The sequence below is a fragment of the Humulus lupulus genome, chromosome 3, assembly GCF_963169125.1.
Source record: "Humulus lupulus chromosome 3, drHumLupu1.1, whole genome shotgun sequence".
Lineage (NCBI taxonomy): Eukaryota > Viridiplantae > Streptophyta > Magnoliopsida > Rosales > Cannabaceae > Humulus > Humulus lupulus.
The window spans coordinates 123,674,008-123,701,538 of record NC_084795.1 but is presented as its reverse complement, the minus strand read 5'-3'; the positions used below and the strand labels follow the sequence as shown (position 1 = coordinate 123,701,538).

General features: G+C 32.9%; 3 protein-coding genes across 7 annotated transcripts; 1 reads left to right on the top strand and 2 right to left on the bottom strand.

The window, feature by feature from the left end:
* Positions 1 to 1,068: 1,068 nt before the first annotated feature.
* LOC133823124 (protein TWIN LOV 1) lies at positions 1,069 to 4,539 on the bottom strand. 3 transcript variants are annotated; one of them, XM_062255726.1, is made up of 7 exons: positions 3,134 to 4,535; positions 2,766 to 2,973; positions 2,583 to 2,647; positions 2,399 to 2,478; positions 2,239 to 2,294; positions 2,075 to 2,138; positions 1,069 to 1,499 (listed from the first exon to the last, which is right to left on the bottom strand). In XM_062255726.1, exons 1-7 carry the CDS (start codon positions 3,714 to 3,716, stop codon positions 1,347 to 1,349), a joined length of 1,209 nt encoding a protein of 402 aa, XP_062111710.1. In that variant the 5' UTR covers positions 3,717 to 4,535; the 3' UTR covers positions 1,069 to 1,346. The 3 variants fall into 3 exon arrangements, with proteins under 3 accessions (XP_062111710.1, XP_062111711.1, XP_062111712.1); XM_062255727.1 differs by lacking the exon at positions 1,069 to 1,499 and adding an exon at positions 1,512 to 1,768 and having other exon boundaries at positions 3,134 to 4,539; XM_062255728.1 differs by lacking the exon at positions 1,069 to 1,499 and having other exon boundaries at positions 2,113 to 2,138; positions 2,259 to 2,294; positions 3,134 to 4,538.
* A 14,829-nt stretch (positions 4,540 to 19,368) lies between these two features.
* On the top strand, positions 19,369 to 20,761 carry LOC133825009 (uncharacterized). The gene is made up of 3 exons (XM_062258013.1): positions 19,369 to 19,483; positions 19,670 to 20,178; positions 20,294 to 20,761. Exons 1-3 carry the CDS (start codon positions 19,369 to 19,371, stop codon positions 20,759 to 20,761), a joined length of 1,092 nt encoding a protein of 363 aa, XP_062113997.1.
* Positions 20,762 to 23,131: 2,370 nt separating this feature from the next.
* On the bottom strand, positions 23,132 to 27,454 carry LOC133823123 (uncharacterized). Of its 3 annotated transcripts, none has more exons than XM_062255725.1 (6): positions 26,787 to 27,454; positions 26,197 to 26,514; positions 24,646 to 25,503; positions 24,379 to 24,507; positions 23,989 to 24,249; positions 23,132 to 23,904 (listed from the first exon to the last, which is right to left on the bottom strand). In XM_062255725.1, the coding sequence occupies exons 2-3, from the start codon at positions 26,479 to 26,481 to the stop codon at positions 24,742 to 24,744; spliced, it is 1,047 nt and encodes a 348-aa protein (XP_062111709.1). In that variant the 5' UTR covers positions 26,482 to 26,514; positions 26,787 to 27,454; the 3' UTR covers positions 23,132 to 23,904; positions 23,989 to 24,249; positions 24,379 to 24,507; positions 24,646 to 24,741. The 3 variants fall into 3 exon arrangements, with proteins under 3 accessions (XP_062111709.1, XP_062111708.1, XP_062111707.1); XM_062255724.1 differs by lacking the exon at positions 26,787 to 27,454 and having other exon boundaries at positions 23,132 to 23,598; positions 23,688 to 23,904; positions 26,197 to 26,780; XM_062255723.1 differs by lacking the exon at positions 26,787 to 27,454 and having other exon boundaries at positions 26,197 to 26,780.
* Between the last annotated feature and the right edge of the window lie 77 nt (positions 27,455 to 27,531).

Sequence of the window (27,531 nt, the reverse complement as noted above, 5' to 3'; positions counted from 1 at the left end):
CATTTTCTTATTCTACAAATAGGGACTCTTCTTTCACATTTGATATGTAATTTTTAGAGTAAAGAAACTATAGCAAAATTTCTACTCACTTTCTTCTTAGAATTTTGTGAGAATTATGAACATAATGGCCTAATCTTCCTAGGAAGGTTTGGGATGATTTCATATGCTAGTGATATTATTTTGCTACTTTGATTTACTATGTTCTTAATATAATGCATTTGAGTTGTTTATGTTCTTTCATCCTCATCTTTATTTTTGTTATCTTTATTTACTCGTGCTAATAATATATAGGATTAGTCATGCTCGTTCTATGTGCTTCTAATTAGTAATTGATACATAATTTTATGTCAAATCTTCTATTGCATTATTGTCCTTGGGGTTTTGTCATTTTTAGATTTTTCATAAGAATAACATTGTGCTCCTAAAGTAAAGAACTTTATAACTCAAATGGACTTTTGTTATAAAAGAATATGGACTTTAATATTAGATTTTTCAAGTAAATATTGGGATATGAATTATTTACTTGTGTATTTTTGTAAATCACGTACCTAAGTAACTAAAGAAACATATAGATGATTCTTAAAACCTTTATACTACTTCCAACTCTTGATTATACCTTATTTTCATTTCACTTGTCTCATTTTATCATTTCATCAAAAAGACAACAAGAAAATCACAAATCTATTTTCATTTCAGTTTTTATTTATTTCAGTTACTAATTTTTGTTTTTTTTTTGCTATTTTTCTACTAATTTTTTAATTTTAAGTTACCTCTTTATGGATCGACCGCCCAATTTTTACTACAACTACCGTAAAGTATGTCACATTTTGGGTCTTAAATAACAACACAAAAATAAAAGACAAAACAATAAATATATAAAAATTTACTGTTTTTGACCTTAAAAACGTAAATTATTTTAGCAAAATGAAGTATTTTATGGAAAAATCCCAATATTTATTCTCCATATGGCTCAAGGTCTAAAATTCGGCAGCGGTAGACAGATCCTTAGTGAACTTGAAACAATAGTTCATGGCAAAATATTGGTCATATCGTTTAAGACTTGGTATGTCGTTGCAGATCAAAAACGACCTCTCCAGATTGTCATCCGATGAGCAAATATATAAAGTCCAGACTTCAAAGTTGCAACGCTAATTGCTTTGTTCTTGTTTTTTTTTTTTAACTGTAACTTTTACATATTTATGTACTTAGCCAGGATCTGGTCGAGTAACCGAACCAAACTTCCTCTAATCTCTGCTTTCCTACTTATATAAGATCAGCTACTAAAAGTTCATAAATCATAGGACTCAAAACACCAGAAATGGAATCAGGATTTTAAAAACGCTGTGCTAAGACTTGGACGAGCCAGCTCCCATTGATGAACTCCTCACTGCAATTTTAACAGCACCAACTGTGCTAAGTTGCTTCATCTCAGGGCTCAGTCCACGTTGGCCTTGGTTATAACTGCTTTCTTCCATATGAACACCCACAATGTATGCTATCTGAACAGTCAAACAATTTAAGCAGCATAAGAAATCTTCATATTGGCTACCCTGCCTGCTGCAACTTGTTGCATATACATGCATACGTACACATACGTTATATATGAAAATTGTATTGTACTAATTTTGTCCTGCTAACAATAAGACAATAAGCAATATGTTATAGTACGTATAGTATAATGCTTCTAAACGGAGACTGAGCACAAAGTGTACACTGGACATTCAAGAACTCTGTGTCTGTCTGCGCCAATATACAGCAAGAAACGAATCTGGTACATATCAACATTGGTTCAGAATACTTTTTGGTCAAAGAACAAAATTAAATTTGTCATGATAACCTTGATGTGTTTTCTACATCCATTTCAACCATTTGTCTAATTGTCACCAGCATAGCAAAATGACTGATTATGCACATTGATTCCTTTTTTTCAACAAATTCTGGCCTGGCTATATTATTGATAAAAAGGAATGAATGCATTACCGCAGTTCACTCCTAAGGAAAGGTCTTATCAAGTTGAAACTAATCTACTTCAAAAAGAAAAAGAAAAAAAATTGCATACTAGCATGTAAAATACCTTCCCAGAAGCATTACGAACTGGTGATATGTGAAGAGAATTCCAAAATGAACTCTTATCCTTTCTGAAAATGGAGAGCAATACATCTCATTAAAATTCAGATGAGAAAGTTGCAGACTATCATAATAACATATTGGATATTTGGTAAAGAAATAAGAATCAACCTGTAACTCAAGATACGTACTGTGCATGCTCGTTCCATTTGAATATTTTCCTCTATCTGGGTAAAAGCAAGCAAAACATGAAACCATAACTCGATAAAACATCAGTTCCATCAAGTATTCAAACCAAATGACAAAGTTCATGTATTATGATGGGTTTTACCTTATGCACGGTTAAGGAATCTGTATCCTCCCCATTCAGAAACCTACAGTTGCGCCCTAATACTTCATGCCGGGAATAACCTGTATAAGTAAACAAATGACATTAGAAATTTGCCAACCCGAGTTGGGTATCATATCTGTGATGTCGTCCCAAAATATTTGAGTGGATTACAATTTCTAATTACCTGTCAACTTTAAGAAGGCATCACTTGCGTAAACTATTGGCATGTCAGATAAGTGTGGATCAGTCCTACAATGCGAACGCAATCACGTTGAAGCCAAACACAACATAAACACGTCAGCAATCTTTGTAAGTTAAGCCCCTATGTTAAAAGTAAGGAAGATGATGAGAAAATGCAATAACTCACAATACAAAGCTTTGTTTGATTCTACCAAGAGAAATAGTTAAGGACGAACTTAGAAGGCCCACCCCAGATAAGCCGCATCTCTTTCCACACACCAGTCTGCCGGTTGACTCGCTATAGTGGGTTAGCACAGACAATACTCTATTAATGGCAGAAGCAGCTTCATTCTTGTCTACATCACTTGCTTCGCACGGTTCTTCAATTTCCCTTTCTGCTCGTTAAAACAGTGAGATGAGTTGTGCTGTCAGGAGAACTAAAAAGTTTCCCAAGTGCATAAAGCTAAATAAAAGCAGAAGTGAACACTTCAATCAAGAACACATATGCAAGAAAGTGTAACACAAATTAATAAACTAAACTAGTTACAAACATACCTGAAACATCAGAACCCAAAACAGAATCAAGTGCACAAACACGACTCAATTCCAACAAAGAATCCGACCATACTTCTCTTCTACATGTACCATAAACGACGTCGCTTATCCTAGAAGCCTCCTCCGATAATAAATTAACTCCACTTCTGCAGAACCCAGCTCCCGAACGCCTTGCTCGTCTCGAAAGAGGAACCTGAACCGCGATAAAGCTAATGACTCTCCCATCTTCCTTGCTAAAAACAGGACACATATGAAACAGCATCCAAAAGGGTCTCCCATCCTTGCGATAGTTCAACAAATTAATCTGAATAGCTCTCTCTTCCCGAACAGCCTCACGAACCTCCATAACCGATCTTCTACAAGTCTTCGGACCCTGAAATATCCTACCATTCCTTCCAATCACCTCGCTCTTTGCGTAACCAGTCATTTTTAAAAACCCACGGCTCGCGAAAACGATCGGGTGGCCGGAGATACAAGGATCGGTGATCGTGAAGTTGTCTGGGATTTCGTCCAAAGCTTCTCGAACCCATAGCGAGTAAGAGCTATTTAACGACTGTTCAACTATACCCAATTGCGATTCCATCTTCCTAATCTTTCAAAATTGTAATCTTTGCCTTTCCTCGGTTTTCGAATCAGTCCCAATCCCATGTGGCAAAGTATGTAAATCGCGGTTCTCCGCTCGTTAGGATGAATAATCAAATTTTTGGACCAGAAACAAACAAAAAAATCGCGAAAAAAGAAAACCCAGAAATTTAAGTAACTTTCATTGAAAACCCACTCGTAAATCTCGATGATTTCGGGTATGGAAGCCAAGAATCGAAAAGGGTGGGGGAGAAAGTTCAACGAAAACAAATGGGTATTTCTAAAAAGAGCGATTATACATATATTGACAGAGAGTGAGGTGTAGTGTATAAGAGAACCGACGACCCATTTCGATTTTGAAAATAAAATTTGGAAGAAAATATCTTCTGAAAATTGTGATGAGAAATGAACTGGGGAGGCAAACCCATCAATCAATCGTTATCAGTTTTTTTAATCTGAAATTCTGTGATGATTGTAAGAACAAAAACGAAAAGCCCAAAAAAAAAATTACAAAGCAGCATTAGCAGCACACAACTTCGCAGAGTCACATAAAACTGATTTCTTTTTTAAATAAGTATTTCCTTTTTCAGCTATCTTTCTCACGGACATTAAAAAAAAAAAAAAAGCTTCTATCTTTCTCACTTTATATAATATAAAATCCTTAAAAATTTCTTACTAGTTTACCAAATGAAAAAATTGCCCACTGAAATGACAAACTTAATCCAATGGGTCCAAATAAAATAAAAAATTAAGAGCTCAACGAATAAAATCGGAGTATGATGACTTCTAGGATCCTTCCTTTGCCGGTTTTATTTGCCAATATCACCATCTCAATCCTCAACTCCAACAAACGAATATAAGTCTTTTTTTATGCACATCAATTTTTGCCCACCTCGAGTTTGTCCTCAAATAGAAGTGGGGCCCTCCTCACCCTTGTGACCCTGCTTCACTCAATTATTGATTTTGATTTGATCAAACCAATTAAAACTTGATAGTATTTGTATCATATTATAATATCAACATTTTTTTTTATGTGCTGGTGTCCCTTCAACCTTCATACGTGTATGTTACAAAATTAATTTGTTATATGTTTAGTGGATTTTTAAAGTATTACACCAATACAAGGATATAAAAAATAAAAAATAAATAAAAAAACCTTTGATTGTCATTTGTCGTGTCTTACTCTTTGTGCTAGTGACAAGTTTCAAAGAAAATCCATACTAAAATGGTTGTCGTGTTAAGACTTGAGATCGAGAAAGAAAATTAACTACAGTTAAATTAGTGACCTTACAATAGTGTACCATACACGCGTCCGCATTATAGTGATAGTGGGTGTGTTGTTGATATAGCCAATGATGGTTTGACAGGTGTACAATGAATGGTTCAAAAGCATTAAAGCTTGCCAACACACGAACACGCAGACCGGCGCCGATTCTTATCCAATCCTCGTCAGCCTGCGTCGTCCACTTTTGTCATGATATGACTAAAGCAAGTAGTGACTACATTAATCTAAGACAAAAACCCCGTACAACCCCCCTCTAGTTGTCATTCAACCAACAATTTTTGCATTTTTCCCCAATTGCCCTATCATTTAAAAATTAGGATATCATTTGTCCGATTCTTTTATTTTACTAAAGAATACTAAGGTCAAGAACCAATTTTTTTCCAATTTATTTTTGTTTTTTATGATCACAAATACTTGTATCATCCTTAGAGAATTACCAATCCAACTTTTTATTTTCCCAATTTTTGCTTAGTTATATATAAGTATATATTTTATAATTTAATATATTATAAGTATATATTATATATTTTTTAAATTATATATATATGAGGTATTTTTAATGGTTACTAGTCATAAATAGTTACTTTAATATTAATTATTAGATTAACATAATGATCCATAATTATAATTGTTAATTAATATTTTTAAAAATAAATTTTGATTTTTTTTAATTTTTAGAAAGACTAGAAGAAGATTCTGAGGCAAGGTTATTTCTGGGCGACTATGAACGAAGACTCAATGGAGTTTGTGCGAAAGTGTGATAAGTGTCAAAGGTTTTCCAAGATCCCACGCGCAGCTCCTAATGAGTTAAAGCATATGCAAAGTCCATGGCCCTTCGCAGTATGGGGTATCGATTTAATTGGGTCCTTGCCAACAGGAAAAGGTGGAGTAAAATATGCAGTTGTAGCAGTCGACTACTTCACCAAATGGGCCGAAGCTGAGCCACTCGCTACTATAACAACAAAGAAAGTGCTTGACTTTGTCATCAAGATTATTGTTTGTCGATATGGATTGCCCCGAAAGATCATCTTAGATAACAGCACCCAGTTCGACAGTGACCTATTCACAGACTTCTGCGAGAGGCATGGAATCATCAAGAGATTTTCTTCAGTTGCGCATCCGCAAGAAAATGGGCAAGTCGAAGCGGTAAATAAGACACTAAAGGATACCCTGAAGAAAAGGCTCGAGGAAGCTAAAGGAGCATGGCCAGAACAGCTGCCTGAAGTACTCTGGTCGCATAGAACTTCTCATCGAACAGCAACAGGTCATACCCCGTTTTCCTTAGCATACGGGTATGAAGCCATGTTGCCAGTCGAGTTAGATCCGACCAAGACCAAAATAGCCAACTGTTGATGGAGTCCCTAGACTTGGTTGAGGAGAAATGAGAGAAATCCCAACTCTGAGTAGCTGCGTACCAGCAAAAAGTCACTTGGTATTTTAACTCTAAAGTAAAAGAAAGAAAGTTTAACGTCGAAGACTTAGTACTTCGAAGAGTTTTCTTAAACACCTGCGACCCGGCTGCTAGAGTACTCGGACCATACTGGGAAGGACCTTACCAGATTGAAGAAGTCCTTCATCCAGGCACATACAAACTTGCACGCTTAAATGGAGATCTCATTCCGCGCTATTGGAACGGAGAACACCTGCGCAAGTATTATCAATAAACAGTCCTTCTTAAAGGACTGGCTTGTATTAATTTTTACTTTTTACAAGTTTTGAAAAAGGGTTAGTCATGTTGTATGAGTAATCGCTTATAAGTGTAAGATCTTTTAAAGATCACTCGTAAAGACATGTTTAGTCCATTTTAATACGAGAATTATAAGGGACTGTGCGCAGACATTCATACTCGTAAAGACGTGTGTTGTTTTGCTGTATTATAAATTTTGCATTTTATACCGAGCAGTAATGTTCGCACAGGTCATGGTCAAGGCAAGTGACCAAGGACCTAAAGCTCCTCAGCCACTTGGGGGGCATATAAGGTACATCGATAGCAAAGCATACCAAGAGGTATGTAAACACATGAACAAAATAAGTGAAAGCATGCTACGGTACTTAGAGTATTTTTCAAATTTTATATTTTGTTAAATCAAGCCAAAGTACTATGCTAAGTTTGGTCATGCGAACAGATGTTATAATAAGCAGAAATATTATAATATCAAAGGGAATTCTTTTACACCGCAAGCAGTACTGCTTGGATGTAATTGTTCAAAAGTAAAAGTAAAATGAGCTGCCCATGCAGCAAAACTAAAGAAAAATCAGTATTTACATCACGACCCGTAGGTCGTGTGATTAAAGAAATATAAAAGAAAAATTTTATGGAGCTTGAGGAGCAGGAGGATCCTGTGGAGCATTCTGATCGACCACGCCTCCTGCAGCTTCTCCTCCCTCCACTCCGGTGGCCGACGGAATGTCTGGGGAAGCAGGAACCCTGGCTCTCTATTCATTAGCCAACCTAGCAGTGCAACGAGCCAGTTCAGCCTTCCTAGCGTCCTCTGGAAGGTAGTTGAAGTTGGCACTTTGATTGTGTTTCTAGAAATCATAGAAACACCGAAGTGTTGCGTTCTTGTACCTTTCCAGGTCCTTGGCATTTGTAAGCTTAACCTGCTCCACCTGGCTCTTAAGGACAGCATTGGTCGTGTCCTTAGCAAGATGCTCCTCCTTAAGTTTTTTGACTTCGCGCCAGGAGGTCCGGCTAGCATCTTGATAGTCATCTCTCTGCTTTCTGGTAGTTTCTAGAGAAGCTTGCTTTTCCGCCAGCTCCGCGACCAAGGAATCCTTCTGCTGGGTGACCACCTCTAGCTCCCCAGCGTGCCTAGCCTCCGCGGCTTGAAGCTCCTCAATAAGCTTCGCTCAAGACTGCTCGATACTTGCACCCGTGCGGGCACGAGCAGCAGTCATTGTCAGCATGGCCTGCAAACAAAGAATAAGAGTTAGGCAAACTGAAAAGAAGGAAAAATCAAGACTATAATCACAAAAGAAGGAAAGGAGTTCTTACACTGGCCACTTCATTAAGGGCCCTGTTGAGAATCTGGTCGACCCCCATGTTTTCAGCCTTAGCCATTGCCTCCCTGCAACGGTCATGCTTAAGGATATGGGCGAGGTGATCCTTAGCTGATCGCAGGGAGCGGCTTGAGAGTTTGGCCCCAGGAAGTTCGGCTTGTTGGGCCTGTTCGTTCGGAGCCGCGGGCGAAGGATTTGTGGCAGCAGGAGGGATCTCCTTCTCAGCAGGAGCGGAAGTTTGGGCAGACGGTTGGCCAGAGGGCCCATCCTTTGGAGGATCGGCTGCTCGATTCTTTTTGGCCGGGGGCACTTGGCTGGACTCGCCATCGTGTTTCCTAGCCGATTTCCTCCTTCGGACCAGAGGAACCTCTTCCTCCTCCTGAGTGTTGTACAAGTCGAAAATGTTTGCGGAGGCCATTTCTGCAGAAAGAGATAAATATGCAGACAGTAAGCAAAAAGTAGATGACAAGTTATGGCACATTAGAAAAAAAATAAAGAAAATTACAAAGACCAATACCCGAGCTATTACTACTTGTCGCTACACTATTGACTCTACTAGTCATACACTCACTCTCTGGCATGAAGAAGTCTGGCCCTAGATTTGGAGTATATGTAAAATTGTCGTCCCCGTCAAATAAATGACAAGGAATTGGCAAGTTATCTAAGAGTGAAATAACAATATCGTTTTCGTCTGAAGACTCGTCTAAGTCTATGACAGTCTCGACTGCCTTTGTTTTCCCTTCCCTTGAGGGGCAGAAGGCCTTTCTGCAGAGGGAGTGCCAGTGGGTTCCCTGATCGTAACCCCAGTCGGTCTCCATCGAGGAGGAGACACTGGAGGTTGCTGCTCGGGAGTCCCCTCGATAGTGGCACTAACCGTCGTGGGTTCCCTCATATCCTGATGAGAGGTCAGGAGGCCAGATAGCCTTAAGTTCTCTTCGGTGACCAGAGACTTGACGCTCTTCTCAGCATCAGTCATTCAAGCCAGAGTGTTGGACCTCAACACCATGTCTGGTGTTAGGTCTGGGCGTAACCATGGTCCTGAAAAGCACAAGATATTTTAGAAAAGTACAAGGAAAATCGCTAAGTAAAAACAACGACTAGTAGAAAAAGGGCATTTACCTCCTAGGGCGAAGGCCAGGTTATTTGCAGTCATGTCAGGCGTGAGGAAATACTCCTGACTGTATTTCCCCACGTTGGAGATATGGGCGGTGTCACGCAAGAATGTGCGGTTCATCTCCTGGTGGCAAAAATGAAAAAACCTTGTCCCAGACTGTTGGGGGTTGGACTTAAGGTCAAAAAGGTAATTGACCTCATGATGAGTAGGCTCTGGCCATTTTTTAAGTTTGTAAAGGATATAGAGTGCAACAAGCATTCTATATCCGTTGGGAGTAATTTGGAAGGGGGCGACACCGAAGTAGTTCGCCACCCCCTGATAGAAGGGACGAAGAGGAAGGGTAGCCCCCGCCTCTATATGATACCTCGACCAGGCGCTGTAAGCGCCTCCAAGCAAGTTAGCCCTCTGGTCCGCAGTGGGGATCTTGAGATTGACCCCAGTGAGAGGATACTTCCTAAGATAATTCGCAAGCATCTTGGGGGTTACTTGGCTTAATGGAGAAAGGTACCACTCGACATCAGGAAGGGTTGAATGCCGAGGGCGAGCCCTAACCTGAATGCGAGGGTCTGGGACAATGTTTTCTCGACCGCTGGTCGAGGGAACCCTAGCCTGCAAATGAGGTTGAGCTGGAGAATTTGAAGTATGGTCAGGATTTTGTTTCTTTTGGCCAACGGACTTGGAACGGGCCATTTTGGATGGTAATGGTTGAGGTCTGAAAGAAGAGAGTCTTGAGAATGGAATCTCGTGAACGTGCTGAGCAGACTATTCTTCGCCTTCAAGCAGTTGCGCAAGAAGATCGTCTTCGATAGGCCGCTCACCTCCCCATAAATCTGGCATTAAAATCTGCGGACAGAAAAATGGGGAGGTGAGGATGGAGAATCTAGAAAGATGGTTAGAATAATGCTGGTCGTGTATAAAAGTCAAACTTTTATACAACAGCATTCTAACAAGAAACCAATTTTTTCACACGAACAGTTTGAAAAACAAATCAAAAAGTGAAAGTAAAAAGTTTTTCTAAAAAGCTTTTTCAACTCCTGTAAGGGCGGGAAAAACTCAGTTTTTCAACTAGCATAAAAATCGAAGTAAACTTCGATTTTACGTCCTAAATTTAAGATCTCGACTATCAAACTGATTCACAACTCTTAAATGGCAAAGATACACCATCCTATCTAGCATCACTCGATAAATCCCCTATTTTCATGCATTTCTACTCAAGAACACAGGCAATACTAGAACCTAAAAGCTAACTCGCAGCGACATGCACAAGAAAAATAAAGAGTAAAAAAGTTATGAAACTTACCGAAGCAAAGATTATGAAGGCTGGAAGAAATTCCGAGTGTAGGCGAGCGAACGACTGGCGGTTCTTGGAACGTCGAAAGGTGATCTTCAGAGAAAATGGAGGTTCTGACTTCGGGTTTCTTGATAGAGAAATAGCTTGCGTAAAAAGAAAAAGGAAACTCTGGGGAGGCTATATATATTTTTTCTGTGGCATGAAAAAAGAGGTAATCATCAGTTTCCTCTTTTCAAAGCATGGGGAAAAGTGATAGCCGCCAATGGATTGCTTGGGAACCGAAAAGTCGTGATTAGACAGGGGTAGGTCACTTTTTCCAAGAATGCACGAACTACTCTGACAGATTTGGTGGGGTAATCGAAGAGTCGTTTTCCTTAAAGTTTATTTATTGCTGGTCGTAATAAATAAACTTGAGGGGCAAATGTTATCCAAAAAATAGGCACGGGTGACGTGGCAGACATTTTTAACACGTGGCTGACACCTGGCAGAAGGTTTATTCGACCATCGACCAGTGAGATTCCCTGGCGTAACATTTGAAGCTTTTATACGACCAACTTGGTCGTATACTCCATATATTTAGAGATAATTTTGTACAATTGCAATCATATCCGAGATTATCTCCCATGATCCATGATGATCCGATTATTTAGGAAAGAATATGTGTAACTGATTCGTGTAACCCTCCTTGAGCCTATAAATAGAGAGAAATAGCTCAAGGAATGGACTTTTGGCTGATTTAAGTTTACGCTTTACAAGAGAATTAAGGCTATTATCTTACTATTGTATTGTTCATCTCTCTCAGGTCTGTGAAACTCAGAGAACCCTAGTTCTTTGATCACTCCTTTGAGAACTAATATCAATAATAGCTTAAGTGGACGTAGGTCATTACCATTTTCGTGGGGCCGAACCACTATAATCTGTTGTGTCTTTTACTGGTTTTGCTATTAAGTCTATTTCAACACATCCATTCACATCAAGCATTTGACTCCGTGTCAGTTGACCAAATCGAGGGTCAACATGCACAATAAAAAAAGTGAAAAAATGATTCTAAAAAAATGACCTAAACTAAAAAAATTAGAAAAAAAATACATACATAAATGGACTAAGCCATGTAGTGGCCCCCACTTAATTTTTTTTTAATAATTTTTTTATATATAAATAGTTTTATTATAAAAAAGTCACAAATATAAAAAAATTACATTTAAGCCCCTATAAAATTTTTAATTTAAGAAATATTACATTTAAACTTCTTAAATTACTAAAAGAATTCTTCTAAATTAAAAAAATATTACATTTAAGCCCCCCAAAATTAAAAAAAAACCCTAACTTTAAAAAAATTACATTTAAATCCCTTACAATTAAAAAAATTATCTAAATTTAAAATAAAAAACATTTAAACCCTCTAAAATTATTAAAAATAAATAAGCCTCCATCTACCTAAAAATATGGCTCCGTCCCAGCATACATTAAAAAAAATTATAAACATGGTAAGGCCAAAAATAAAATAAAAATATAAAAAACATAAAATAAAAAAATAAAACAATTATGTAATATAAAAATATCAAAACATAAAAAAAAATGAAATTATAATTTAACTTTGGGTGAAATTACAAAATTATCCTAAAAATAGTAAAAACTACTCAACTAAAACTAAACACATGTGGTATTATTTTAAAGAAAAGTTTACGTAAATATGAGAAAAATTAATATACTTTCTATATTTATGGGAAAAAACTAATTATACAAAATACGGTAAGCTTTGATTTTTTTTTTAAACATGATAATTCCATAGAATATAAAATAGATTGTCATAATAATAAATACACAAAACTCTATCTCACTCTCTCCTTTCTCCCTCACGATATCTCTCTCTCTCTCTTCTCCTTTCTTTCTCTCTCCTCCTTCATTTGGTTCCCTCATCTCAGTCATTTGCTGACGATGCTAGCTCCGCCCTTCTTCTTCTTCTTCTTATCTGGCTTTTTTTCATATTCTCTTAGTTCTTATTATTCTTTTTCACATTTAATTTTACTATTTAAAATATGATTTTGCATTTTATATTTAATTTTTTTCTTCTAAACCTAACTGTAACTGGTTACAGTCACGATCTGTTTTGATTTCTAGTTTTTTTTTTTTCCAGATCTGTTTAAGTAACCGGGTACAATGGCATTTGATTCTTTTTATTCAAGTTTGATTTTTTTAGACCTAGCTGTAACTAGTTACAATAATGATTAATTAATATATTTTTTTGTTTAAATCTAATTTTGTTTTCACACCTGACTAAGTATCTAGTTACCATGGTGATTGGTTTTTTTTTTTATTTGATTTTTTTTTCAAACCTAGCTGTAACCAATTATGATTATGATAAATTTAGTTTTTTTTTTGTTTGGATACTATTTGTTTCCAAGTCTGGCTAAGTAACTGGTTACCATCGCAACTAGTTCTTTTTTTTCATATCTATTTTTTTGTCGGACCTAGCTGTATCGAGTTACCTTCACGATCAATTTAGTTTATTTTTCTCGTATCAGTTTTTTTTTCAAATCTCACTAAGTAACCAGTTACAATTCAGTTGGTATTTTGATAATGTTACATTACTAAAAAAAATTAAAATTATTTTTATAGTTGTAATCAGTTACTACAACACCACTTAAAAAATAAAATTGATTTTTATAGTTGTAACCAGTTACCGCACATCACTAAAAAAAAATTGATAGTGGCATACAATTACTACCATAAACAAAATTAAAATTGCTTTGATAGTGTTAACCGATTACTGCGGATAAAATGTTGATTGAAGAATATAAAATATGGAAGAAAATGAAGAAGAAATTGAAATAAAAAACATGGTGATGAAGCTCTTAGTTTTTTTTTTTCAAAAAATAATGTAGAAAAAGTTTTATAAAATATGAATGATAAAAAAATAATACAAATAGATTAAAATTATAAAAATAACCTCAAAACATATTAAAACTAATCACTAAAACTTTATAAAAATAAATAAAATATGGTATACAAATAAAATATTACAAATATATGAAAAAAAAAACTCTCATAAAAATGTAAACAAAAAAATATGCCATAACAAACTTAAGAAAAAAAAACTGACATATTTTTCAAAGTTAAAAAAAAAAAATCATATTTTGTGTAATTTCTTCTATTTTAAATTCATACAAAAATATGTGAAAATTAATATTTAAACAAGAAAACCATATATTTTAGAAAAAGTTAAGGAAAAATTACAAATTGTACGGTATTTGAGAAAACAAATCTAAATATGCGCTTATATAAAATAATAACAAATTTATGATATAACTAATCGCTCTCTCTCATTTGGCACATAATTATGACTTCTGCTTTAGTCTCCACCCACAATTATTTTTTTTTTGCTGAATCACCCACACAATGATTCCAACAATTGTATAAATATTTTTTTAATATGCTACTTATATATAAATATATATCAACTAAATTTATTTTTTTCTTTTTTGCTAATATTCTCCATTTTTTTTTGTCTTTCATAGTCTACATTTTATTTTATTTTTTTCCTCTATCTCTTTGTTTTTTTTTTAATATTTTACTTTTTACCCTATGTTTAAATAGTTTAACAAAGCATTATATAAACAAAATAATTATGATATTGCTTCAAGAAAACATATAATGATACTATTAAAAATAAACTTATTTTTAATAAGTCAATCAATAAATTAGTAGTATATATGTTGAAAGATGAGATAAAAATAACAAAGGATAAATAATTAAAAAAATTGATCAAACTAAATAAATTTATGTTTTATTTATTGTGTTCAAATTCAATATCCATAAGTTATTGGTTTAATAATTATATGTTACAATATAGTTAATGATCGTCACAATATTATTATTTTAATATTTTTAAATTATATTTATAAATATTTGTTACAATTATGCTAATAAAAATTGTATAATATTTTTTGTAAATATTAGTTACAAAAATAAATATTTTAGTTACAATTTAATCTCTTTTTAAACTAATTTTCTAAATATTAGTTACAAAAATGTAAAAGTTGTTTACCATTTAGTAATAGATGTTTACAAATTTGTAACAAATATTTACAATTGTAACTGATATTTACAAATTTGTAATAGATTCTCATATCTTTTTTAGATTTTAATGTATTTTTGTAGATTTCATTTTAATAAAGTCTTTTATAAATAATGAATATCTTAAATTTATATTCTTGAGTTGTATAGTATAAATATGATGGTTCCTGTAATTTTTGGTACAATATGAAAAAGTATAATTTTGTTATGTAAATTTTGGTTACAATTTCTTAACGATAAATTATTTTCGTAAATGTTAGTTACAAAAATATATTTCTTAGTGATGAAACTAGATTTGTAAACTGTTATTAAAAAAATAAAAAATTTAGTTACGAATTTGTTTGTAAGTTTTATGTGCAAAAAAAATTCAATTCTAAAATTGATTTTTGTAAATATTATTTACAAACATGTAATAGATGTTTACAATTTTGTAACAGATATTTACAAGTTTGTAAACGTTGATCACATAAATTGTATTTTACCACTTTTATTTACGATTTTAGCACTCTGTATTTACACTTTTGCCCCTCCGTATTTTTATCCAAAAATTCCGTATTTTTGTAATGCATCGTATTTTTCATTTTTTTTAACTTTTAGTGCATTTTTGTAGATTTCCATAAATTATTTATGCAAATATTAGTTGAAAAATATAATTTTATTTGCGAATCAGTTTTGTAAACTTTTGTTACAAAAATAGATTTTTTTTTTGTTATGAATCAATCTGTAATTGTTGTTTACAAATTTGTAAAAATTATTTACTTATTATAATAGTTTTGTTACTACTTATTACAATCTTGTAACTAAAATTTATACTTTTTAATGAGTTTTAGTTATTGCATGTAACCATTTTATTATTAATTATAATAGTTTTGTCACTACTTGTTATAATATTAGTATTAGTTGTTCTAACATCTAACATTTTTGTAAATTATAGTTACAAAAATTGAATATTTTACTTATAAATTAACTCTGTAAATCATTGCTACAAATATGTTAACAAAAGAAAATAGTATGTTATGGTGATAGTGAATTTTTCAAATTAGTAAATTAATGATGACCAAATTTTAAGTATTAAAATCTATATTTATTTATTTGTCCAAGAAAAACTTATATTTATTTGGATTGATTTTCACGAGTAACATTTTATTTTCCAAATATTTTTTTTGTTCTAATTAATTTTGTTATCCCCAAAAAATGGAGATCGATGACGTGGCAATAGAGGTGACAAGTGGCAGTACATGCTCCGTAAAAGACACATTTAATAGTCAATAAATACATTGACTCCTCAGAGTTGTGATAAAGTGACCCGGTAGACTGATGAAGAGTTTTGACTGCTTGAGAAGTGTCATGACCGACCAGGCATGACCTTGTCTGACTAGTCACGTGTTTGTCTGCCCAGGAGTGACATTGCTGTCCAGGAGTGACATTGTCCTACCAGTACTGGCATGCTAGAGGAGAGTGCCATGTGAGACGAGAGACATGACATGCTAGAGGAGAGTGCCATGCTAGAGGAGAGACATGGCATGCTAGACCAGAGAATGTGCCATGTTAGAGGAGAGGAGTGCATGTCCTACCAGCAAATACATGTCCTACCAGCAAATGCATGTCCTACCAGCACTTGCATATGTTCAGCATGCATGTGTCCGACCAGCACTTGCATGAATGGTCAGTAGGAGATATGGGTCGACCGGATAGAGGAGGACTAAGTCAAGATTCCCAGAAACGGCTTCAACAAGAACCGGTCTTGGCACACGCGGGAATATCTCACTTTTCCCCACAAATTGGGCGTTCTGTTAAATTTTGAATATTTTTGTAATTTATATATAATAAATATAATGAAATATCCCGATTCTAGGGGATATCAGATGTATGATCCGAAGCCTATAAATATATGGCTTATGAGATCAGAAAGGCTTCTTCTTCTTTTGAGACTTTTTGGGAAATTTTGGGTCTGAGTTTTCTAGAGAGAGAAAGTGCTTGTATCTAGAAAAATTATTGTATTATTGTAATCTGTACTGAAGAAACTCAGTTGGCTCAGTTCATCTGATCTTGAGTACGGATCTATAATCACAACTCTAAGTGGATTACGCTATTACCAACATATTGGGGCTGAACCACTATAAATATTGTTGTGTTATTTACTTTCTGTTAAAAAACCGTCTGTGTCGTTTTATTTCTCTTGAAGGCTTGATCGTTTTTTACGTTCTCACGTCGTTATCCAAAAACGCGGTCAACAAATTTAGTTAAAAGAGTATATGTTTTAAAAATAATCAAACCAACAAACAAATTTATGGCGATAGATTTGGTCATATTATAATATTATTAAATAAATAGTATTCAAATTATTAGTTTTTATAATTATTAGTTATTTTGGTTTTTATAATACTAATAATTAATAATTATATTATTAGTTTCTAAAAACATTAATAATTTATTAGGATGAAAAATTACATGTATTATTGAATGGGCTTGGGTGTCTTATTTACCAATAAATCATTTATTAGTTGGCATCATCCACTACCGTATATTTGTAATTAATTTTAATTACTGTATATTTAGATTTTTTTTATTAACTTACAATATATATATATATGCAAATTTCCCAAAAGTTAAAGAGAACTTAACATAAATATGGGAATCTTAACTAAACTTAACATATATATGGACAAAAAAATAATTAAGCTAAATATGGTAATACACGGTTAATACAAAAATATAAATATGGAATTCCCATAAACTAAACAAACAGATTCCCATAATTTTCTCGCCCACTGCCAATCAAGAAAATTTTTGTCCGCGTACAGCAATTCATCGACTATTTTTTCCGATCACAGCTTCATATTCTCCATTGTTTCCGATCAAAATCCGATCAAGAACTGGTAGCTGCTACTCTCATCATCGTCTCCGATCAAAATCCGATCAAGAATTGGTGGCTGCTACTCTCATCATCGTCTCCTTTCTCCAGTCATCCAATTAAAAATTCAATTCAATTTCATATCTTCTTCTTCTTCTTCTCCGACAGATCTTCTTCTCCGATTACATCCCCTACTTTTACGTTCGTTCACATCAGCAAAAGCTTGATAATTTCTCAAACAGGTAAGCAAATCTTTCTTCAAATATACGACATGCAAAATATTTACACAAAGAATCTGCAAATTACTTCCTGATAAAATTCTTGACTCAAACTACTTGTTTCAAAACTTTTTTAATTACACACGTGAAACCAGTTACATCACAAAAAAGTTCAACATTACATAATTCAAAATATTACAAAATAATATAAAAATAACAACAAAATAAATACAGAAACCAATTACATACGAAAAATAATAATAATAACATTCTGCATAATAAATTATCATGAAAAATGTAAAAATACAAACTGATTTACGTTTATGAAACCAGTTACACAATATAATTTAAACTTTGCATATTTGAAAATAAAAATAAAAAATAAAAATAAAAAGACAACACATTCACTAAAGTAACCAGTTACACACACAAAAACAGAATTTAATGCAACATAAATAATTATGGAACCTGGAAAATAGTTCTCGATTCAGTAAAAGAAACCAATTACTAAAATAATTTCAACATTAATAATATTCATTCACTAACACAACCAGATACATTTTAAACATCACTAAAAATTATGTTGTGCTATATTGCAGATATGGAGACCATAATGACATTGATTCGTTTTGGAGGAAAATGGACAGATAGATATCAGTATGATGAGTACACCATGACTGGACTAATAATACCAACAAATTGTTCTCTAAACAATTTGGTTCATTTAGTGAAAACTGAAATAAAATGCAATATTCAAAATATTGAGCTGAGTTACCAGTTATCACCAGGTATGCCACCAATGAAATTACTCACTGACAATTCAGTCTTATTCTACATTGAGCTGAAAAAGAAGCAAAATGAAGTAACTGAGCTACCACTATGCATCACCACTGTTGATCAAACAATAGCTGAAACTGTTCAACACACTACATATGAAGAAGAAACACAAAAACATAACACAGATTTAGAAAAGCTAGTTCTTCAACTAATCAACGAGCATTCAGCTACAGAATTACAATATCACGAAGCAACCTACACGAGAAATAACCAGGTACAAACCTTCCCAAATATTACAGACATAGCTGATGATGTAGCATAATTTATTATAGAGAGAACAGAAGAAAACAAAAGAAACAGAAATTATAACTAATCATAAAATTTTCAAAGTTGAAGAAGGCCAGATTTATAAGGACAAAAAGCTCTTAAAATCTGCTCTATGTTATTATGTTATGATCCACAACTTCCAATTCAAGACAAAAAGATCTGAACCAAAAGAGTACCTGGTAACCTGTGTGGATGACAATTGTAATTGGTTACTTAGAGCTTCAAAGTTCAGGAAAACAGAAACATTTAAAATCAGCAAGTATGTAAAAACTCACACCTGCTCCTTGGATATCATTATGGAAGACCACAGGCAGGTTAATTGCAATGTCATTGGGGAACTAATAAAATCAAAATACATGTCAATAAAGATAGTACACACACCACATGACATAATCAACGACATGCTAGATGATTTTGGAGTTTCAATGGGGTACTAAAAAGCCTGGAGAGCAAGAGAAAAAGCTTTAGAATTGGCAAGGGGAAACCAAGATGATTCATACCAAAAACTTCCCATCTACCTTCACATGCTAAAAGTCTCGAACCCAGGTACAATTACACACCTAGTTACAGACAATACAGATCACTTCCAATATATGTACCTAGCATTTGCAAATTCCATCAAAGGATGGAAACACTGTAGGCCAGTCATTGTGATAGATGGAACTTACTTGAAGACATCATTCGGGGGAACTTTATTCACTGCTTCAACAATGGAGGCTAACAACAACATATTCCCATTAGCCTTTGGAATAGGAGACTCTGAAAATGATTCATCATGGTTATGGTTTTTCACAAAGCTAAAAGAGACACATGGAGAAAGAGAAGGTACTGTTTTCTTCTTTATATTCTTATTGAAACAAACTAAACTCATAAAATTATCAGTTTAATAATAATCCAGCAATAAAATAGAGAAAACAGTTTAAAAAAAAAATAACAGTCATATAAATTAATGAAACCAGTTACTCAGTTAAGACATAATAACCAGTTACTCCATTGTGATTTTGCAAACAGGTATGGCAATCATTTCAGACAGGCATAAAAGCATAGAAAATGCTATAGACGATGTATACCCAAAAGCTTTCCATGGAGCATGCATATTCCACCTGTTAAACAACATCAAAGTCAATTTTGGTATCCATGGGGAGGACCTAAACCTAAACTTTGTCAAAGCAGCAAAGGCATACAGGGTACAATCATTTGAGCACTACATGCATGAAATAGACAAGATTGACATACGCATAAGACCGTATTTACAAAAAATTGGATATTCAACTTGGTCTAGATGCCATGCTCCAACAAGAAGATATACAATGATGACATCAAATATAGCTGAATCAATAAATGCTGCATTGAAAGCTGCAAGAACGCTGCCAATCACTACAATGATGGAGGGCCTTCGAAGTTTAGTTCAAAAATGGGTATGGAAAAATGGTAACGAAGCAAACGGAACATTCACACAAGTAACAACAGATACTGAAACTGTGCTTAGAGAAAACTTTATTCGTGCCATTAAATTTCAGGTACCTGACATATATTGAGCACTGAATATTATTTACCAAAACTTTTAGTAACCAGTTACTCAAAAATATCACAGTATCCAGTTTCTAACATGTGTTTCTCTACTAAAATAAACAGGTCTTCCCAGTAAACACTATACTGTACCAAGTTGTGGTTGAACAGAAAGGAAATTTTTTGGTCAACCTAATGGAGAAAACATGTGAATGCAAAAGATTCCAACAAGACGAAATACCGTGTGCACATGCAATAGCAGTATTCGCCAAAACACGGCTGAAAACATATGATTATGTTGCTGATTACTACAAAACTACAACTATGAAAGCAACATATGACTCAATTGTTCATCCATTGCCAAATGAAAGCGAATGGACACTGCCAGAGACTTTAAACATAATTGTTCTACCACCAAAATCAAGAAAACCACCAGGCCGTCCTAGAAGGAAAAGAATCAGATCTAGAGGAGAACCAAATGTGCAAATAAAATGTGGAAGATGCGCGCAACAAGGGCATAATAGAAAAACATGCAGGAATGAACCAATCCCAAAGCTACGAAACCCAACAAAGTCAAAGAAAATAGACAAATAATTTTCTAAAGAATAGATATACTACAATTTCAATATTTTCATTTGATGAAATAAAATTGTATCCTAATGTTTTCTACTTCAATAAAAGTACAAACTTTTTAAACATTTTACATTTTATAAACTTGATACTCAACTTCATGGTTCCAAACACAAAGATATTCAAAATCTGGAGACTCAAGTACCTGGTTACAACACATATTATAGAAAAATAAAAACAGATACTATAAGTAAATTTAACAAACAACTACATATACATGTAACCAACGATTTAAAAACCTAATTGTATAACCAGAAATCTTTCACAAAAAACATAAATATTATAAAATTGATACTCAACTTCTAGGTTCCAACACAAGATATTCAAAAACTGAAAATTCAAGTACCTGGTTACAACACATAAAAATATATAAAAAAAATGCAGTTACTATAAGAAAATTTAACAAACGACTATATATTAATAAAACCAACTACTTAAAAAACCTAGTTATATAACCACAAATCGTTCACACAAAAAAAAACACAACAAACATAAATAAATCAAAAAATAGAAATAAAAACTAAAGAAACAAAAACCAGTTACCTGAAACATATAGCTTTTACAATCTAACACAGAAGTAACTGGTTACACCATCTTCATACAATAATAATCGAAACCTATATGAAAAAAAAACATGTACATAACAATATCTTCACACTTTAAAAAAAAAAAATCACCAACTCTATTGAAAAAAAAAACATACACATTAAAATAAAATACATTAAAAAAAAACTTTATATTAAGCCAAAAGTTGAAACCAATTCTTTACATTGACCAAAAAAAAAAAGAAAAACCATACATAAGTCCAGTACTAAAACAGTATCCAGTTACAAACCACAACTTCACTATTAAACAAAGAAAAAAAAAAGACATGGTCGTTAATACAGCTAAAAAAAAAACTCCAACATCTCTACTTATAATTCCTCGTCCTCTTTGATTTCTTTGATGGAGCATCATCTTCTGTCTTGTACCCACCAATCTGCTTATTTTTTGCATGACTATACAAGTTAATGGCAAGATAATCACGATAGGTAGCAATTTTGGCAGCCATGTTCTTCGGGATGTCATCAATCTTCCCATGGATAAACAAATCAGCATACTTGATAACAAATACTCCACAATCACTGCAAAAAATAAAAAATAAACACAAAAAACAGCATATGAAATTATTTAAAAACAAACAAAATAGAAAAATAAACAACAATATACAAAAAACCAGTTACTTACTTATCCTCTTGAAATGGCAAGTCTTTGGCAAAGTTAAAATCAATTGGATCCTTCTTCCCAACAGAATATGGACCAACATTCAAGTCTAAATATTTCCTAGAACAATAAAAATAAAAAAAATCTAGAAAATATGGTAAAACAACGGAATAAGCCTTCACATATGGCAAAGCAATACTCTCATTCTTCTTCCCCGTCAAAGAATTGTAGACAGTTAACATCCTACTCTTAATGGAAAAGTGAATAAAAACCCAATGCAACTGAACCTTCACATGCACGGGAAAAAGAACATGATCCACATCCACCCAAGGAGTGTTACAAAACAAATATTCACCAATAATGTAATCTGAAATTAGGTTATCAAAACGAATGCTGCTTGAATCACATTTGGCTGCCACAAAGTTATCATACAAACCCTTGATAGTTGCATCAAACTAAGAGTCTGTAGTTGTAACCCTCTTGTTCAAAACATCAATCAACTTAATCTTCTTCCTCAAGTAATAAAAACATACATTTATATGCTACAAAAAATAAATAAACATACAAAAGTTAGGAACCTGGATACTAGCCAATATATAATAAAAAAAAACAAGTTACACACAATGCTACAAGAACCTGGTTACTACCCATAAATAATAAAAACAATTTACACACAGTACTAAAAGGAACCTGGTTACTTGTCTTAACCATGATCAACAAAAAAAAAACAAAACATCTAAACAAACAAATACTAATTAATAAACATTATACCAAGAACCTGGTTACTAGCCAATATATAATAATAAAAAATAACAAGTTACACACAATGCTTCAAAGAACCTGGTTACTACCCAAAATTTAAAAATAATTTACACACAGTACTAAAAGGAACCTGGTTACTTGTCTTAAACATGATAAAAAAAAAAAAAAATCTAAACAAACAAATACTAATAAATAAACATTATACCAAAAACCTGGTTACTTACAGTGTCCATAAGGTCCTCCCCACAAGTTTGAAGCTTGTAAAACCACATTTTCTCATAAATTTTAACAAAAGAATAATCCATTGGTGGATTGATAATGTTATTGACATCATAAAATTTCTTCTTCCTTAAAAAAAATATATATATATATTAACAAACAATTAAATATCAAGAATAATAATATTAAACAAAATATAAAAAAACATACTTATTCTTAAAATTCATTTTATCCTCAATCCAAGAAATATAATCCAGGCAATCATTCTTTGAAACATTCTGCCCAATTTCATTTTCAAATGGAAGCAATCCTCTAACAATCACCACTTCCTCTCCCTTCCTCTTCACAGTTTCTTTTACATCAAAAGAACCAAACTCAGTAACAAAAGAAGATTTGACATGAGTATTAGGTTTAGGCTCCCTCTTTTCAATAGCAACAGGAACTTCATTATCATCACCAACCATCACAACTTTCCAATCATCCTTACTCTCACTAAATATCTTTTCTCCTTCTGCATACTTAACAGTTTTATCAATAACATTCAAAATCTCAGGATCCACATATACTTCTTCAAAACTTAAACCAACTGAACTGAACTCAGGCTTCTTTGAAAAATCCTATAATGAATAAAAATAAAATCAATTACAACAAATTCAATTTTAAATAAAATAATACAAGAAACAAAAACAAAAATAAATTACAAAACCTTATCTCCACCCACAACATTTGACAACTCCAACCCAGAATAAACAGCATCAAAATTTTCATTTAAATCCTTCTCGACACTCTAAAAGAAATAATGAAACTGGTTACAATAGTAACTGGTTACACTAAACAACTACAAAAACACAACATACTATTAAGAAACATAAACCAGTTACCTTACTACCATCAGACTCTTCAGCTGATTCATTTCCACAATCCTATCAAAAAAAAAAAAAAAAACAATCTGGTTACAACTAAAAATTGTTAAAAAAAACAATAAAGCATAAAAACAAACAAGTTACCTTAGAATCATCAGAAATAGGACTGGAAACATTATCAAAATCAGCTGGCTTTTTCCCTTCATTAAAACCAGCACTTTCATCACTTGTATTTGCAACTTTTTCAGAATTTTTTGCAACAAATTTTGCAATCATTGCAGATAAATCACTGAGTTTCCCCACGAACTCAGATCTCATAACTGCAATGTCACTAATAATAGTTTCTTGGCATGCATTTATTGATGAGATTGATTCACAAATCAATCTCAACTTTTCACTATCAACCTAAAAAAACAAAATAAAATATTTTACAAAACAGCAAAAAAAAAAAAAAAAAAAAAAAAGAAACCTATAAATTTCAAAACAAAATAATATTTTTTTTTAACTAAAACAAACAACAAAACTAACCAGTACCTGGGTACCCGGACTACTGTCTCCATCTTCAGCACACACCTTCGGCAAGTATAGAGGCTCAAACTTAAACTTCTTTACTGCCAGTTTCTTTCTCTCCTTAGAAGACGGATAGACATTCAGGATAGTCAACTGAATAAATTAAAAATATATATATACAAAATCAAGAAAACTGGTTACCATCAACTGAAACCAGGTACACAAACACAAATCCAAAAATGAATAAAACAAATTCAGCAAGAAACCAGTTACAAAACAAAAAGATTATACCTTCTGATTGTTGGAAACCTTTCCCACCAAGTTTGCATATAAGGCATTATCTGTACTCTTCCAATTCAACAAACGTGGAAATTTTTTCCCATCCCGTTAACAAAACTCAGGACTCAACTCAGCTATACTTTCATATATCCATACAAGAAAAGCAATGGGAAACCCAAGAAATTTGTAAGGGTGAAGGCCAACCTTCCCATCAACGAACAGTCCATCAAAGATTTTATTCCCACCCTTCAAAGCAGTTTTCAAATAATGAAAACTCCTATCCCATACAAACTTGCCAAAACTAATATTTGCTAATTCAGAAAAATCTCGATCAACCATCTCAAAAAAGAAATCATCAACCAACTTATCACTAGTATAGCCGTACAAAAAGTTAACTAGGATATGAACTATACCCAATTTGACAACATCCTCATCATCAACTAGATCCTTACTAATAAAAGCATTTCGTAATTCAGACTTTGACACCTTACCAACAAAACGGCCAAATATTTTTTTCTTAAACAAAACTTTCTTTTTTTGAAAACGACTTAAATCAAAATCACCATCACATCTAAGACCCGTAACTAGAGCAAACTCTTCAATAGAAAACCTACACACTCTACGACCAAGCTTAAACCACATTTCCTCTTCCTCCCTCTCATGAGAGACCTCTCTCAATAACACAAGCTGGGCAAGTTGAGTTTGAAAATGAATATCACATACTTCTAAAAAGTGCCCAAATGGGGTCTTCTTAAACAATGATTTCTGACTTTTCGTCAACTTAGATTTCAAGTTAGTAATGACACTCTTGTCATTAAAATGTTGAACCTTACTACCAAACCTCTTGGAGGGGTTTATCTTTAAATGAGCCTGCAGAAAAAAACAAAACAATTAAACATGTAACCAGTTTCAAAAAATATAAACATGAAAAATTGATAAGTACTTTACATTTATAAAACCACTTATATGTATTTAACTTTGTATGGTTGAAATATACATATAAAAAAAAACAATTCATTCACTAAGGTAACCAGTTAAAAACTCATTAAGCAAAATCGTTCACTGTACATATGTAACTAGGTATATGTATATGTAACTAGGTACACATGAAACCAGGTACATATGTAACTAGGTACACATGAAACCAGGTACAAAAAAAAAAAAAAAACAGTTTAACAAAAAAAAAAAAAACACAACAATAACAATAAAACAAACACAAAACAGAATTGAAAATTATGCAAATTAACTATAAATCTACAAGAACCCAGATACACAACCATAAAAAAATAAAACAAACAGAATCCACATGTAACCAGGTACACATGAAACCAGGTACAAAAAAAAAAAACAGTTTAACAACAAAAGAAAACACAACAATAACAATAAAACAAACACAAAACAGAATTGAAAATTATGCAAATTAACTACAAATCTACAAGAGACCAGATACACAACCATAAAAAAATAAAACAAACAGAATCCACCGAATGTGAAACACAATAACAGAAAGATAAACAGATGAACAATTTTTTATTATAATAATTACAAAAAAAAAACACATACCACAACATGTTTAGTCTCATGAGAATCATCTCCAACATCCTTACTACCAGATGCACACGAATCCTTCGTCTGTTTAACAGTGGAAGGCGATTTACTTGTCTTCCTTGCAACAGAGGAAGGGGATTTACTCTTCTTCCTTGCAACAGACTTCAAATGTGTAATGTTACTCCTTCGAGGAAGAATCTCACCAATATCATCCCCTACATTCTTCGATTCATCCTCTACTATACCAGAAATTTTCTTCTCAGAACCAGAAACACCACCGGTTTCTCCAGAGTGATCCATGACAGAACTTCGAAAATTAAAATATACAATGCACTGCATAAAAAAAAAACAACACAAATGAAAAAAGAATAACAGATATACATATATATAGAGCACAAATTACAAATAACTACCCATAAACTTCCCAAAAAATAAACTGACAAAAACCCCACTAAAAAACTAACGATAAAATCGTGCACCAAAAATAAAAACCACCATTAACACAGATTAAAAAACAACCACCCACGACAGAAAAATATATAATACAAAGCAAAATTAACAATCAATATACATTAAAAAAATAAACCCTGAAACCGGGTACTCACCGATACGAAAACATCACAAAGAGGCACAAATCCACAACGAGAAACTTATAAAAATCCTAAGAAAAAGAAAAAAAAGAAGAAATCAACACAAAAAACCAAATGCTGAAGGAAAGAAAAAATTCGAACCAAACGATATATAAAAAACGTGATACTGAAGCAAACGGAAAAATACATACCTGAAATCAGGTACTCACCGAGACGAAGACACGCACAAAGGGCACAAAATCGACAACAAAATACTCAAATAAACCCTAAAACAGAACGAAAACTAAGAAAAAATATCACCACTGAAGAAAACGTGATGCTGAATAAAATAAAATATACTAATAAAATTGAGAAAACATGATGCAGATAAAAACATGATAGAGCATATGTACTCAAGTACCTGCATGCATACTGGGAATTGATTTCCTTACAAAAAAAAATTTCAAAAAAAATAATAATAAAAATAATAAAAAAAACACATAAAATGACTGAAAAGCCCTCACAAAAATCCACATAAATGCATAATAAACAACTACTGAATTAAAATTTTTTTACAAAAATGTTTACCAAAATAATAATAATAAAAAGACAAAAATTCCCTCATAAAAATACTCCTATAGAATAAATAAACGTATACAAAAAAAATATGGGATACAGAAGCAATATTTTGATAAATATTTGAAAATAAAACCATAAAAAAAGGAAAACAACAAAAAAAAACCCATAAAAAAATGCACACAAAAAAAAAGCTATATATATC